Source organism: Tursiops truncatus, chromosome 2 (genome assembly GCF_011762595.2).
Source record: "Tursiops truncatus isolate mTurTru1 chromosome 2, mTurTru1.mat.Y, whole genome shotgun sequence".
Lineage (NCBI taxonomy): Eukaryota > Metazoa > Chordata > Mammalia > Artiodactyla > Delphinidae > Tursiops > Tursiops truncatus.
Genome location: NC_047035.1, coordinates 169,880,412 through 169,895,458, shown reverse-complemented (window position 1 = coordinate 169,895,458; position 15,047 = coordinate 169,880,412). Strand labels below are relative to the sequence as shown.

At 41.6% G+C, this 15,047-nt stretch overlaps 1 protein-coding gene across 5 annotated transcripts in view; it reads left to right on the top strand.

The window, feature by feature from the left end:
* The window catches only part of ITGA8 (integrin subunit alpha 8), a 179,736-nt gene that overhangs the window by 137,024 nt on the left and 27,665 nt on the right, over positions 1–15,047 (top strand). For 4 of the 5 annotated variants that reach the window (XM_033852479.2, XM_073801692.1, XM_073801693.1 and 1 more), the window contains one exon: positions 8,346–8,474. In XM_033852479.2, coding sequence (XP_033708370.1) covers positions 8,346–8,474 — 129 coding nt within the window. Of the gene's footprint in view, positions 1–3,282; positions 5,596–8,345; positions 8,475–15,047 lie in introns of those variants that run through there. The other variant, XM_033852480.2, reaches the window with a different exon arrangement.

Genomic DNA, 15,047 nt, shown 5'->3' with positions numbered 1-15,047 from the left:
TTTCTTTATGAGTAGAGGGATAGGTGGTGAGTGTCTCTAAAACCTCTGCATCTACCAGTCTTTTCTGAGGATGCTCCAGTCTCCACTGGATCAGCCACCAAAATGTCCCAACCATGGACCTATCAGAGGAGGAACCACCACCTCAACTTCCTGAAATTTCTTCCAGAGGATTTCCAGAGTTCCCCACCATGTTTTCCTCTTCAGCCATTCAGTTGATTTCCTTTCACAAAAAATCCCTTCCTCTTGTGTTCACAAACAATTTTTTAGTCCGCTTCTCCCATGTATATTTTCACTTTTATCCACTTACCACAGAAAATAGCTCTCTCCTTCACTGACTCTTTCCAACTCTCACAAGTTCTCAGGAGATTGGCTTATGAATTGGAAACCATCGGATTTCCTCTGAAACATTTTCTAGGCCACCCACTTTAAGGAGCCAATGCCCCCAACTCTAAAACCTTTGAAATTCCCCAGATATCCTCCGCAGAATCTCCACAAGGCTTCACTCTAATTAAGTCTATCAGCATTTAATGTAATGTACTTAACACAACCATTTTTTTCCTATTTTTAAAAATTACTCACATAGCAACTGCCCTGGCTTTATTTTTTATTGCAAATACTTAGTTGTATGCATCAAAGCCATACTGTGGATAAAGTAGATTTTCTTGTGGGCTGGCCCGAGAACTGAATCACCATTTAAAACATCATTTCTAAAGACGAAGGTATTCTGAGTGCCAAACATTCAAGGCTGAAAACCTTCTGAAATACAACCCACCTATAAATTAAGTATGCCTTCCAAATGCACTCTCCTCACTTCAGCCTCCAAGTGCAAGTAGGCCTGACCGGGTTCAGCTCTAACAGGAAGTGTACTGTTTGGTTATCCCATGAGTTACCCGAATGTCCACAAGGTTTGAAGAGGAGACACTGACCACGTTGGAAAGCCACCACCATGTCCGTGTTCTCCTAAGACCTGTGACTGTCTTAGGAGAAAGTGGGCACAAGATCTCACCCACATCCCACTCATTTGTTACCCAAGTACAGAGCATCGACAACTAAATTAGGGTTGCGGGCAGGGAGGACACATTCAGAAGGGCGTGAGGTTTTTATCTGTAAGTGCTTGCCTCATGTTAGCCTGCGCGGGGACCCACTCAGCCTGCTTTCTGACACTGTTCAAACGTCTGAGCGTGGGAGTAGAAAGAAGCCCGGGGAGATGATGGGCTTCAGGAAAAGCTTGACTGAGGTGCACAGACACTTGCGGAGTGCAGCTCAAGCAAGCATGAGGGGTGGCACTTGGGAGTGTCACTGTCACCCCGGCTTTCACTCCCAACTCCAATGAAAAGGCTGTGGTCTCTGGTTTTCTGTTCCTCCCATGATAGTTCCACTTCATTTCTCTGTCTTCTACAAGCCTGGGGGCAGAAGCAGGTGGCCGTGAAGTTTCTACTTCCAGACTCCATGGTCTAGGGCAGGGACAGAGGGTTTGGAGGCGGCCATTTCCCCACATCCTACCATCTGAAATATTCTGAAACCTTCAACTGTCTGCAGCATTCCAACCAATCCATTAAATCTAATTCGTTCCAGATCCTTCTTGGAATAAAATTTTAGAATTGGGTAAAGTATTTCTCAACTATTCTAAAGGCAGTAAAATAATGATTTCAAACTACCAATTTTCTTATTTTGGTGGACTCTATCCTAGGGTTGGGAGAGTCCTTCAAACAGGCTACAATCTCTCAATAAGATGAAGTTGAAAAAGTAAACACGATTAAGGAAGCAAATTTGCATAGAGAGTAAAGAATTTTTTTAATTGGCAAGATTTTGTCAGGAACGGCCAAGTACGAGATGCTGGGACACAGAGCTACGGATCGTAAGACTGTGCCCAGAGAGCAAAACAAACAAGGTGGTCAAATCCAACCTGCGTTAAGATCACAGTAGAATGTTCTGGGGCTGAGTTCAAGAAGGGAGAATCCTGAGGTAAAAATGATCTCACGGGGACTGGACTAGGACAACTGATAGCAAGAGAGAAAGCCAAGGTAGAAAGAACTGTCTTTGGAGCCGCGGAAAGCAGGAAGTTACCACTGAGAACTGATCTCTCGAACAAGATCGCTCCCACAGGAAGTCCAAATTACAACCAGAGAGTGCAGACATGGAAAGCAGAAACACAGAAACTGTTCATCAGGGATTACAGCCCTGCAAATTGCTTTTTTAAATCAGACAGTGGCTTGGCAAACTTGCACAGTTTTGTCTTATCCTTAAGAGAATTTTCTTCCTTCATAACTGCCTCCATGTGCTACTGCTTCTTGTTAATTCAGAGTGCAGGACACTTGGTACTTCATAGGTCAGCAGCTCCCAGCCCAACTCTCTCTCTCTGTCTCTCTTTCCCTCTCTCCCCCTCACCCTTCCCTCCTCCTCCCTCTCTCCCCTCCTTCTCTCCCCCCTTCCCTCCCCCCTCCCCTCCCTCTCTCCCCTCCCTCTCTCCCCCTCTCTCTCCCCTCCCTCTCTCCCCCGCCCTTCCCTCCCCCTCTCTCTCTCCCCTCCCTCTCTCCTCTCTCCTCTCTCTCTCCTTTCTCTCCTGCTCTCTCTGATAGAGGAATTTCATTCACCTGTTACTTATAACACCACCTGTAGTAGTGTTACTTATCACATGGCCAATTTTCAGCCACCAAAGACATACTTTCTGAGGTCTATTTCTCTTTGCCTTACCTTCTCTTTAAGATGGTCTTCAAGTTCTCATGTATATTTCAGAAGGTAAAAACACATGTCCAACAACTAAGCTTCAAAATCACCAAAGGAGTGAACTGATTCTTTCAGTTATGCTTTGCATGAACTGTTCAGGAGGTTAAAAAACAGCTGTGGTTTTTTTCTCTCCCAACAAATCCTGAACATTTATGTCTTAAAGAAAATGACATGGTGGACCGACCCCTTGGACTTGTCTGTTTCGATTTAATTACAGGCAAAGTGTCACAGGAGAGAAGGGTGCCGCCCCTTGTGGACTAGGAATATCCGAAATCCAAAGGCAAACGACAAACAAGTTGAAAACAGAGTGTGTGTTGCGTTTGTTTGTATCCACAGAGCCCTTAATCTAATGTCACCCAGCTCTTCTTCCAAAGCTGTGTTTCCAACTGCATTGCACATTCCAGCCACACAGTATCCCTTTAATCTGTAAATTTCAACCTATCCTAGAGTAAGAGTTTGTGAAGATTTATGAAAATAGAAAACTCCTGTTGGGGTCAGATTCAGACTAGCCCTGGGGAGAGAGCCATATTGCTAACAATCGTTTCCTTATTGCAGGAAGAAGCAATTTTCATCTTTGTTCTAAAGAAGATACATGAGTGTTTACCACCAGCTTGCACAGCACTTAGCAAACATTACCCTGAACTGGAAGTCCGCCTAACATGGGCGCTAAGGGGCCAGCCTCCCTCACCCCTAAGGGTTTCAGATTAAGGAAAAACTTGACTTACGGGTTCATGATCCATTGTGAAACAGGCTCTGAAAATTCATCTGGAAAATAGCCTTTAACTAACTGTTTACATTTCTTGGATAACTTCTACCTTGTTTTTTGGGTTGTATTTTGTTTTGTCCTTGGAAATAATTTCTGGAATGCCATTTGAGAAAACTGTGTTGCGAGCCATTGGAAGACTTTCTGATGATGGTGTTTAGCGTGGCATTCCTCTGTTTGTAAAACAATGTCACTAAAAGAAAGAAACACATTTTATCAGCCAACCCCTGCTGTGTCATACGTTCATTCTCTAGCTCAAAGAAAGTCCTTTGTTTTACCGAGAGACCACTTAGAAATATTTGTGAGAAACGGTACACCAGGGACCACCACAATAGGTTGTGTCATAACTTTATCTGTGCACAAGCTGCATCTGATAGGAATACACAGGAAGCTGAAGAGTTTTCTTCTCTTTGGGTTATTATTTTACTACAGCTACTACTACTACTACCGCTGCTGCTGCTGCTGCTACTACTACTACTAGGCTACACCTTGGGAATAAAAAATATGCCCTAGTTCTTTCCAGCATCTCTGCTCTATAGTTTGGTTACTTACAAAGTTAACAAGTCTCCCAGTGACCTATTAAAAAAAGAAGAAATTGGACATAACAAATCTCAAAGCAAAAATTACACACACACACACACACACACACACACACACAGAGTGTATGATGGAAAACATATAAGGGAATCTTAAAGATTTCCACAATTCTGAATTTTCTGTCTAAGCTCAAGTTTTAATCTTACGCTGTAAAGGTTTCTCTATCAGATTCTCCACCACTGAGTATCCCTGAGCTAACTCATGGCTCACCTGCCATTGTCCTGGAATGCTGCAAAGGCCATGGGGCTGACCCTCACCCCACTCCCAGGCACCTCATCACCCCAGTGCTCTGAACATCACCTCTAGCTACCTGACCTCTGAAATATTCAGTTCAGCATCCAAGACTCTAAATCAATCTCCTGCTTTTCTATTTTTCCTCACTTCCTTTCTCCACTAGCCCTTTTCTTCCTTGATATGAAAACGTTCTCTGAGTCAGTCCACCCACCCGACTCCCAAGGCTGCCTTTGGCCATGCTTTCTTTCCTGCCAAGCCTGGAATCCACGAAGAGCTGGTTAAAACATTCTTGGACAAGCTCCCTTACTTCGCCTCCCTTGTCCTCTATCCTTTCCGAGTCCCTGGCACCCTCCCAGATTTTGGCTTCTCTACCACTTAGCCTGCAGGCTTGCTGCAGACCGAGGGCGGCTCGTGCTCATTGGGCCGCAGCATCTGCAGACTCGCCTCTGCCATCTGATGGTCTCTCCCTCCAGCTCTCCTCAACCGGCTTCTCCAGACCTTCACTCCTCTCCCCGTACCTCCTATCCAGTCTCTTGAACATCACTACTATTAGCAGGTGACCTTAAAGCGAGACAGTCTTCAAATGACCCATTTCCCATCCCAAATCCCTCCTCACCGCCCGCCTCCCACCCACACACACACCTTCCAATCATCTCTCCCTCATTCTTAGCTCCTCTCCAGCACTTTCAGAGGAAAGTTCTCCCAGTTCCAAATTTAACTTTGCTGCATTGACTATTCCCCATTTCCTGTATCTGCAACCTCCTCTCTACTAGCTCCTTCCTTGGAGCCTATAACGTTACTTATTTCCTCCATCTTCAAAACAAACAATAAGCAAATAACTTGCCTCTGTATCCTCTTACAAGAACGGATTTCTTTTCCCTTCCACTGTTAGCCAAGCTTGCTACCCCTACTTCCTTATTTCTCTTTTACTCTTATTATAATTTTTTTGGTTTTCATCTTAAGAGGTACTAAACGTCCATCATAGGAATATATCAGGCAAGACGTAAAAAGATAAAGAAGAAAATATTTAATTTCCAGTAATGTCACCACCCACTTACTGTTATATTTTCTATTTATTGATGCATTATTTTTTCACTTCACCCATAAACATTTCATTGTATATTGCCAATAATTAAGGACACTCTTTAGAAATCCATAATTCCATTATCATACCTAAAAAGTAATTAGCAAAACTTCCTTAATAGCATTAAAACTCCACCACTGCCTAACAATTAGATGGCTGTTCTGAATAGTCCTATTTCTGACGCACAATGTAAATAAACAGCCGTTTAAAAAAATCGTATTACGTGTGCAATTTTGTAACCTGCCTTTTCCTCTTACTAACATCTTATATCTTTCTAAATTACTACATAGCTCTACATCATTTTTAAAAAACTGTCCAGTGGTCTTTTGTATAAATGTCATAACTTTTAAACCAGCATCCTCTTTATGCCCTTAAAGCTTTATGCTACTATCTTTTGTCTCCCTTATAAATAGCTGCTAAGAATATTCATGTTTTATTTTGCTTTGTTCCAGTGCTTTCTTATTTGGAGGATGAAGCTGCACCTCATCTCTTAGCCGTTAGGAATTAGTTAATATGAGAATAAGATTGAGATTTAATTTCATACTTCTTCAAATAATTATCCATTTCTCTAAACCCATTCATTCTTTAGCTTCTGTGGTTCAGTTTCCACCTATACCAATCCCCTCCTCAGGAAAGGGCATCCATAACTTCTTTCTTTATTTTTTTTTTAATTGAGATATAATTGACATATAACATTTTGTTGTATTCAGATGTACAACATAATGATTCGATATTTGTATCTATTGCAAAATGATCATGATGTCTGGTTAACATCCATCACTTTATATATTTACAAATTTTTTTCCCTTGGGATGAGAACGTTTAAGATGTACTCTCTTAGCAGTTTTCAGATATACACTACACTATTGTTACTTATAGCCACCATGCTATACATTACATCCCCAGGACTTGCTTACTTTATAACTGAGATTTGTACTTTTTGATCCCCTTCACCCATTTCACCCACCACTGACCCTCACCTCTCACAACCACCAATCTATGCTCTGATAAGTTTGTTTCGTGATTTTTTTTGTTTTTGTTTTTTTAGATTTCACTTGTAAGTAAGATCATAAGGTCTTTCTGTGTCTTATTTCACTGAACATATTGCCCTCAAGGTCCATCCGTGTTGTCACAAATGGCAGGACTTCCTTCTTTTTTGTGGCTGAATAATTCTGCATTGTATATCGTTGTATATGTTTAGCACAATTTCTTTGTCCATTCATCCGCTGGTGGACACTTAGGTTGCTTCCAGGTTTGGCTATTGCAAACAGTGTTGCACTGAACATGAGTGCAGATAGCTTTCCCAGTTAGTGTTTTTGTTTTCTTCGGGTGGCTATCCAGAAGTGGAGTTGCTGGATCGTATGTCCATACTTTCTTAAGTGACAAATTCAGTGAATCCTTTTAGTCCTAACCTTTCTTTATTCTTCGGCAGGATTTAACATTCTTAGTCACTTATTTTTCTTTTCTGCTACATTCTTTTGGTCAAGCAAGTCCCTGAAGCCAGCCCAGGCTTAAGGGGGGGATTAGACCCTAACCTGTCCATGGGAGGAACAGCAAAGAATCTAGCCCATCAGTCACTATTTCTGCAACTTTCTTTTCCTGAGGCTGCTGCAGAATCACTTTCCTGGGTTGTCTCCTACATCTGATTTCCCCCCGTGACTTTTCCCGGCTGGGTCTCCTTCCTCTTTTTTTTTTTTTTCTGATATTTGTTGGATGTTATATATGACTCTATGCTTCTCACTTGACATTTTCTCATGGGGCAACTCACACCAGTTGGCAGACAGTGACTGTACAGCTTGACAGGTGCTGAAGGAGAGCACAGCCATCATCTGGAACATCAGACAGGCCTCAGGGAGTCAGCCTGGTGCAGGGCAGGAGCGGAGCGTCATTCTGCTTGCTGGGAAGCAGGATGCCCGGGCCTCTTGATGAAGGGGGAGGCTGGTGCAGCAGACGGAGGTCAGCATATAGGGGGCTGTGTCATACCAAGAAGCCTGGACTCTATCTTTCTGTTTATCCAGTAGATTTTTCTAGGTTCTTAGGACATGATGAGCCCTATCATTTCAGCTGCAGTGTAGGCATATCTTTTTTCATTCCACGGAGACGAGCATACTAGGATTCTTCCTGTGACTACAAAAAAAAGACTGGGCAAAAGAAGATGTGCTGTCAGGGACAGGTAGTGGGGAGCAAAAAATTAGGTTTTATATTCAGTCGGTTTAAAATAAAGAATTTTAATGGGATACTATGTGTGATTTACTGGAATTCTCAAAATATTTATTCGGTGATCAGATAGGGCCAGCATGGAGCCTGAGATAACATCGTAAGTTCTGGAACACTTGCAAAACAAACTCAGGGCTGAAAACAAGCTCCATCATGGCACACTGCTCACGTGGTGTGCTAGGGAAGAGTCATGTTCATTGCAACACAGCTCTCTCCTGAGGGAGCACTACTTAACAGCTACAGGGTTTGGGGCCCAGACACGCCCAAGTCCTTGACCACATCTGGCTGTTTCCCCACCATCAGCACCTCACTTTTCTGCCACCTCAGGATGCATCTCACCACACAGAATATCCCTCGGTTCCCTGATCGACAATGAGAGCAAAGTAATGGGAAAATGACAGCTCACGCTTAGAAAGTCACTTCCACCCTCTCTGCCCTTACGGGGAAATCACTTCTGCTTAAAATCTTATGCTTATAAAGATAAACTTTCCAGGAGTGCATTCCCCGGGCTTCAGGGATTCCTATAAGTGGAGAATGGAAAGGCTTGTTTGCCGCCAGTGTGGTTCCTCTTGCTGATGCGTATGCTGCTGGTCAATGAGAACGGGTCTGAATTCTCAGGTGAATCACAGTCAAGAAAAAAAAAATTGCCTAGCACTCAAGGCAAGTGAAAAGGTGCCGAGCGCTCATGTACCTGATGTGCTGTTTCTGGCTCGCTCTTTGCAGCCCGCTGCCCCCGCCGAAGACACCCCCGAGCTGAGCGCCTTTTTGCGAAACTCCACCATCCCTCATCTGGTCAGGAAGAGAGACGTGCCTGCGCTGGAGCCTCACAGACAGAGCCCCGCCAAGATCCTGGTGAGTTGTCTCAGTGCGCAGATTTTGGATTGGACAGAATTCGCAAATGCACGTGGTTTTAACTTCAAGTACTGCTTTTCAGTCCCCTCCAGGCTCAGATACGCCCAAATTTTGGGCAGTACGTATTGTAGGTGTGAAAGCAACTACTTTTTTTTTTTTTTTTTTGTAATATAACCTTTTCACTCTTCTGAACCTGCCCTGGGGGCCACAGGAGAGAAATAACAATGAAAACATAAAAGGTGACCTTTCATGCATTTCAAGAAGACAAAGATTCAGTCATCAGCCCGTCCCCAGACACTGAACTGGTGAGAGTTTGAAGTGAGCCTGGAACACTGCCCATGCAGTGGGTCCTTGGGGTGTCCATTCCTGACTCTCACAATTCTCTGCTCCAGTGGAAGAATCGAGGATAGTATTTGCAGATTTCCTGGGCCCAAAGCAGTGGGGTCTGTGGTGGATCTAGCCTGAGCTTAGTCAGCCCTTCGTGAAACTGTGGACAGCCTTCATGACTCAGCTTTTTTTTCTGGCCACGCTGCGTGTCATGCACTATTTTATCTTAGCTCCTGGACGAAGTTTCAAGCCCCTGTCCCCTGCAGTGGAAGTACGGAGTCTTAACCAGTGGACGGAGAGGGAAGTCCCATAACTCAGCATTTTAGATTCAGTTTTCCCACTCATTCCAATGTGAATGTTAATGCCACTGGTTGTATGTGTAAAAAAGGTTAAAATGTTGTGGTTTCTTTCAATGTATGTCTTTTTAAAAAATTTATGCCAGACCTGACATATAATGAGTGTACTGTCTCAAGAATCTTTGATCATTGTAACAAACGATAATAAAACCAACATAATCTCCCAGCGCTTCACAAGTAGAGACACATAGGGATGGGTAGGGCAAAAAGTAACCAAATATACAGAAAAATAGCAGTATAAAACAGAATTTTTCAAGTCAGGATGACAGACTGGACACATGTATTTGCCTAGTTTTCTTCCCCAGATCCCACTGAAAAGACAATAAAAATTTAACTAGTGAAAATGTATGTCTTGAACATGCTCTGACATGTATTTATTTCATCTTGACCATACAAACAGTTTCAAACACGGACATGGCCACAAAGTGCAAGGAGCAAGTCTAACATAATCAGTTAAACTTAAATCAAGAGAGGAACATTTATTATAATATTGACAGAAGTACCTGCAATTACATGGCAAAAAGCTATGGCAGTTGGCAGATATGACTCAAGTTCCTGTAAATTTTTATGGCACTGTAATATTTTTCAAAACATAAGAGTAGGGAACCTATATGCTATGCAGTTTAGGATAAATTAATAAAACTAATATTATTATTTTTTAAAAGTTTCCAGGAAGAATGACAGAACAGAAAACAATGATTTAAGTTATGAGGTTGTAAGGTACAGCATGGTTACTACAATTAATAATACCGTACTGCATATTTGAAAGTTGCTGAGAGAGTAGAGCTTAAAAGTGCTCATCACAAGAAAAAAAAATTATGTAACTATGCGTGGTGATGGGTGTTAGGTAGACTTATTGTGGTGCTCATTTCACAATATGTACAAATATTGAATCATTTCATTGTACACCTGAAACAAATCGTATTCTATGTCAATTATACCTCAATTCCTTTTTTTTTTGAATTTTATCTTTTTTATACAGCAGGTTCTCATTAGTTATCTATTTTATACGTATTAGTGTATAAATGTCAATCCCAATTGCCCAATTCATCACACCACCACCCCCCCACCACTTTTCCCCCTTGGTGTCCATACGTTTGTTCTCTACATCTGTGTCTCAATTTCTACCTTGCAAACCAGTTATCGGTACCATTTTTCTAGGTTCCACATGTATGCATTAATATACAATATTTGTTTTTCTCTTTCTGACTTACCTCACTCTCTATAACAGTCTCTAGATTCACCCATGTCTCTACAAATGACCCAATTTCGTTCCTTTTTATGGCTGAGTAATATTCCATTGTATATATGTACCACATCTTCTTCATCCATTCATCTGTTGATGGGCATTTAGGTTGCTTCCATGACCTGGCTATTGTGAATAGTGCTGCAATGAACATTGGGGTACATGTGTCTTTTTGAATTATGGTTTTCTCTGGGTATATGCGCAGTAGTGAGATTGCTGGGTCAGGTGGTAATTCTATTTTTAGTTTTTTAAGGAACCTCCATACTGTTCTGCATAGTGGCTGTATCAATTTACATTCCTACCAACAGTGCAAGAGGGTTCCCTTTTCTCCACACCCTCTCCAGCATCTGTTGTTTGTAGATTTTCTGATGATGCCCATTCTCATTTGCATTTCTCTAATAATTAGTGATGTTGAGCAGCTTTTCATGTGCTTCTTGGCCATCTGTATGTCTTCTTTGGAGAAATGTCTATTTAGGTCTTCTGCCCATTTTTGGATTGGGTTGTTTGTTCTTTTAATACTGAGCTGCATGAGCTGTTTATATATTTTGGAGATTAAGCCTTTGTCCGTTGACTCATTTGCAAATATTTTCACCCATTCTGAGGGTTGTCTTTTTGTCTTGTTTGTAGTTTCCTCTGCTTTGCAAAAGCTTTTAAGTTTCATCAGGTCCCATTCGTTTATTTCTGGTTTTATTTCTATTACTCTAGGAGGTAGATCAAAAAAGATCTTGCTGTGATTTATGTCAAAGAGTGTTCTTCCTATGTTTTCCTCTAAGAGTTTTATAGTGTTCGGTCTTACATTTAGGTCTCTAATCCATTTTGAGTTTATTTTTGTGTATGGGGATAGGGAGTGTTCTGATTTCATTCTTTTACATGTAGCTGTCCAGTTTTCCCAGCACCACTTATTGAAGAGACTGTCTTTTCTCCATTGTATATCCTTGCCTCCTTTGTCACAGATTAGTTGACCACAGGTGCGTGGGTTTATCTCTGGGCTTTCTAGCCTGTTCCATTGATCTATATTTCTGTTTTTCTGTCAATACCATATTGTCTTGATTACTGTAGCTTTGTAATATAGTCTGAAGTCAGGGAGTCTGATTCCTCCAGCTCTGTTTTGTTCCCTCAAGAATGCTTTGGCTATTCGGGGTCTTTTTTGTCTCCATATAAATTTTAAGATTTTTTTTCTAATTCTGTAAAAAATGCCATTGGTAGTTTGATAGGGATTGCACTGAATCTGTAGATTGCTTTAGGTAGTATAGTCATTTTCACAATGTTGATTCTTCCAATCCAGGAACATGGTATATCTCTCCATTTGTTTGTATCATCTTTAATTTCTTTCATCAGTGTCTTATAGTTTTCTGTATACAGGTCTTTTGTCTCCCTAGGTAGGTTCATTCCTAGGTATTTTATTCTTTTTGTTGCATTGGTAAATGGGAGTGTTTCCTTCATTTCTCTTTCAGATTTTTCATCATTAGTGTATAGGAATGCAAGAGATTTCTGTGCATTAATTTTGTATCCTGCAACTTTACCAAATTCATTGATTAGCTCTAGTAGTTTTCTGGTGGCATCTTTAGGATTCTCTATGTATAGTATCATGTCATCTGCAAACAGTGACAGTTTTACTTCTTCTTTTCCAATTTGTATTCCTTTTATTTCTTTTTCTTCTCTGATCACCGTGGCTAGGACTTCCAAAACTATGTTGAATGACAGTGGTGAGAGTGGACATCCTTGTCTTGTTCCTGATCTTAGAGGAAATGCTTTCGGTTCTTCACCATTGAGAATGACGTTTGCTGTGGGTTTGTCGTATATGACCTTTATTATGTTGAGGTAGGTTCCTTCTATGCCCACTTTCTGGAGAGTTTTTTTATCATAAATGGGTGTTGAATTTTGTCAAAAGCTTTTTCTGTATCTATTGAGATGATCATATGGTTTTTATCCTTCAGTTTGTTAATATGGTGTATCACATTGATTGATTTGTGTATATTGAGGAATCCTTGCATCCCTGGGATAAATCCCACTTGATCGTGGTGTATGATCCTTTTAATGTGTTGTTGGATTCTGTTTGCTAGTATTTTGTTGAGGATTTTTGCATCTATATTCATCAGTGATATTGGTCTGTAATTTTCTCTTTTTGTAGTATCTTTGTCTGGTTTTGGTATCAGGGTGATGGTGGCCTCATAGAATGAGTTTGGGAGTGTTCCTTCCTCTGCAAGTTTTTGGAAGAGTTTGAGAAGGATGGGTGTTAGCTCTTCTCTAAATGTTTGATAGAATTCACCTGTGAAGCCATCTGGTCCTGGACTTCTGTTTGTTGGAAGATTTTTATTCACAGTTTCAATTTCATTACTTGTGATTGGTCTGTTCATATTTTCTGTTTCTTCCTGGTTCAGTCTTGGAAGGTTATACCTTTCTAAGTATTTGTCCATTTCTTCCAGGTTGTCCATTTTACTGGCATAGAGTTGCTTGTAGTAGTCTCTTAGGATGCTTTGTATTTCTGCAGTGTCTGTTGTAACTTCTCCTTTTTCATTTCTAATTTTATTGATTTGAGTCCTCTCCCTCTTTTTCTTGATTTTTTTTAAAAAAAGAAAACAATAACTGACAGCTATAGAATTCTCATATTCAGTGCCAATGAGAAAGCCCTCTGGCGAACCAATGTCCAAACCTATGGGAACCAACAATTTGGAAAATCAAGATTCAAATATATTTTCCATTTTCCACTTTGGTGTATTTCTCATGCATACGCTGAGGCAATGAAGTTCAATAACTAAAATTCCTTTGAATATTTTATTCACTTCTGTTGTAAGGTCAGATTTTTTCCCTCCTTCTCTGTCTCATTAAAGCTTTTTAATACAAGACAATTTTTAACCTCTGAATATCGTAGAAACGTATTATTTACAGATGAGAGCAAGGCGATCCTTTATTTCCATATCTGATTTTGCTAACTCATGTTTTATTCCCTTTCTCTCTTATTGGTTCAAAAATTGCAAATCATCCACCTCCCCATGTCCTCAAGTCAAAACAGTTCGGGATAGAGAGTGATTATGCAAAGTTTATTTTAAAATCAAAAGCTAAATAAGACCTCCTACGGTTTTTGTTTAGTTAAAAACAACTTACTGAATACCATTTCTGATTAGGAATTTGAAAGTGCAAAATGCCAGCATCCTGTGTTGGGATCATAATTTCCAATTTGCATAGGAAAAATCTGTATCTGTTAACATGGAACTATAATTTCTCCTCCGCCTAAGAATATCCTTGCCTTTCTCATCTTGGGTCCCCGCTGCTTTTGTACTTTTCATCCCATCTCCTCCTCTCCAAGCTTTCTTTTCCTCCCTTTCACTACTCAGCGTACAGAAACCTTATCTTTCTGACCCTCCTCAGCATATGATACTCTTGACCACTTCTTGAAATCATCTCATCTCTTGCCATCCCCACAACATTCTCTTCTGGTTCTCTTCCTGCCTTCTGGCTTGCCCCTTCTTGGAATTTTTCACCGACTTCTCTTCTGCCCATCCCTAAATGCTCCTGTGCCTCAGGATTCCATCCTCAGCCCCCTCCTCTTCTCTCCCATCGATTTTGCTCTTTTAGAGAAATTTCTTGTGTGACCCTTGTGTGACTCCAGTCAGGCCTAGGTGCGCCTTCTGCCATCTTAGCCCCTCCTGACTACACTCTACACTGTATAGGTCCATCTGGATGTCTGATCGACCCCAGCCCCAACATGTGCAAAACTGTCTCCATGACCCCCCCGAAATGTGCCTCTTCTCTAGCATTCCCAATCTCAGGAAAGCCAGTACCCATTCACTCAATCCCCCAAACAAAAGAGCTCCCCCATCCCTCTCTCTCCTTTGTCCCAACATTTGATTAGTCACCAAGGATCTATTCTACTTCCTAAACTTCTCTAGAATTCATCTTCCTCTCTCCAGTCCCACTGCGTCAGTTCAGGGCCCCACATTTCTCACTTGGACTCTGGCCATTTCTCACTTGGCCTTTATCAACCTCCTTGCCTCCCACTCTTCTCCCTCCATTCTTCCTCACCTACCACCCGTCCCCTAAAATACAAACATGATTAGATCCCTGGCTTAAAATGCTTCAGGGGCTTCCCGGGACCTTCTGAATCAAACTGAAACTTCTTAGCAAATAGGAAGATTCTTTACCACCTAGACTTTACCTCATTCCTATCTCATTTCCACCTGCCCACCCCACCCCCCAAATACCCTTTTCTCCTCTCTTCTGAACATGCCCTGGTCTTATACAGGAGAACCATGCCCTCCTCACCTCATACTGCTAAGTAACTCTTCCTCGCCCTTCAAGATTCATCCTGAGCATCACCTTCTCCAAAAACCCTCCAACAGAGCTAGCTAACAGGGACCACCATCCCAGGGAGTTTACGAGAATTACCTCCTTCTGACTCCCCTCTTTTGCCTCCAGAGGGTGGGATTGATGATACACAGCACGTCAGTAACGGAGCACAGGCAAACAGGAGAGTCCTCACAAGGGGCACAAACTGTAGAACTTTGAGATCCCTGCTCCTGCTCAAGGCACAAGGCCCCAAACCTCTCAGCACTCAGCTAGTGGAACCAGAACGGCCCAGCCCACCTGTATTTGGAAACGTCTTAGAGAAATCTGGCCTTACTGGACTTTATCAGATACACAATC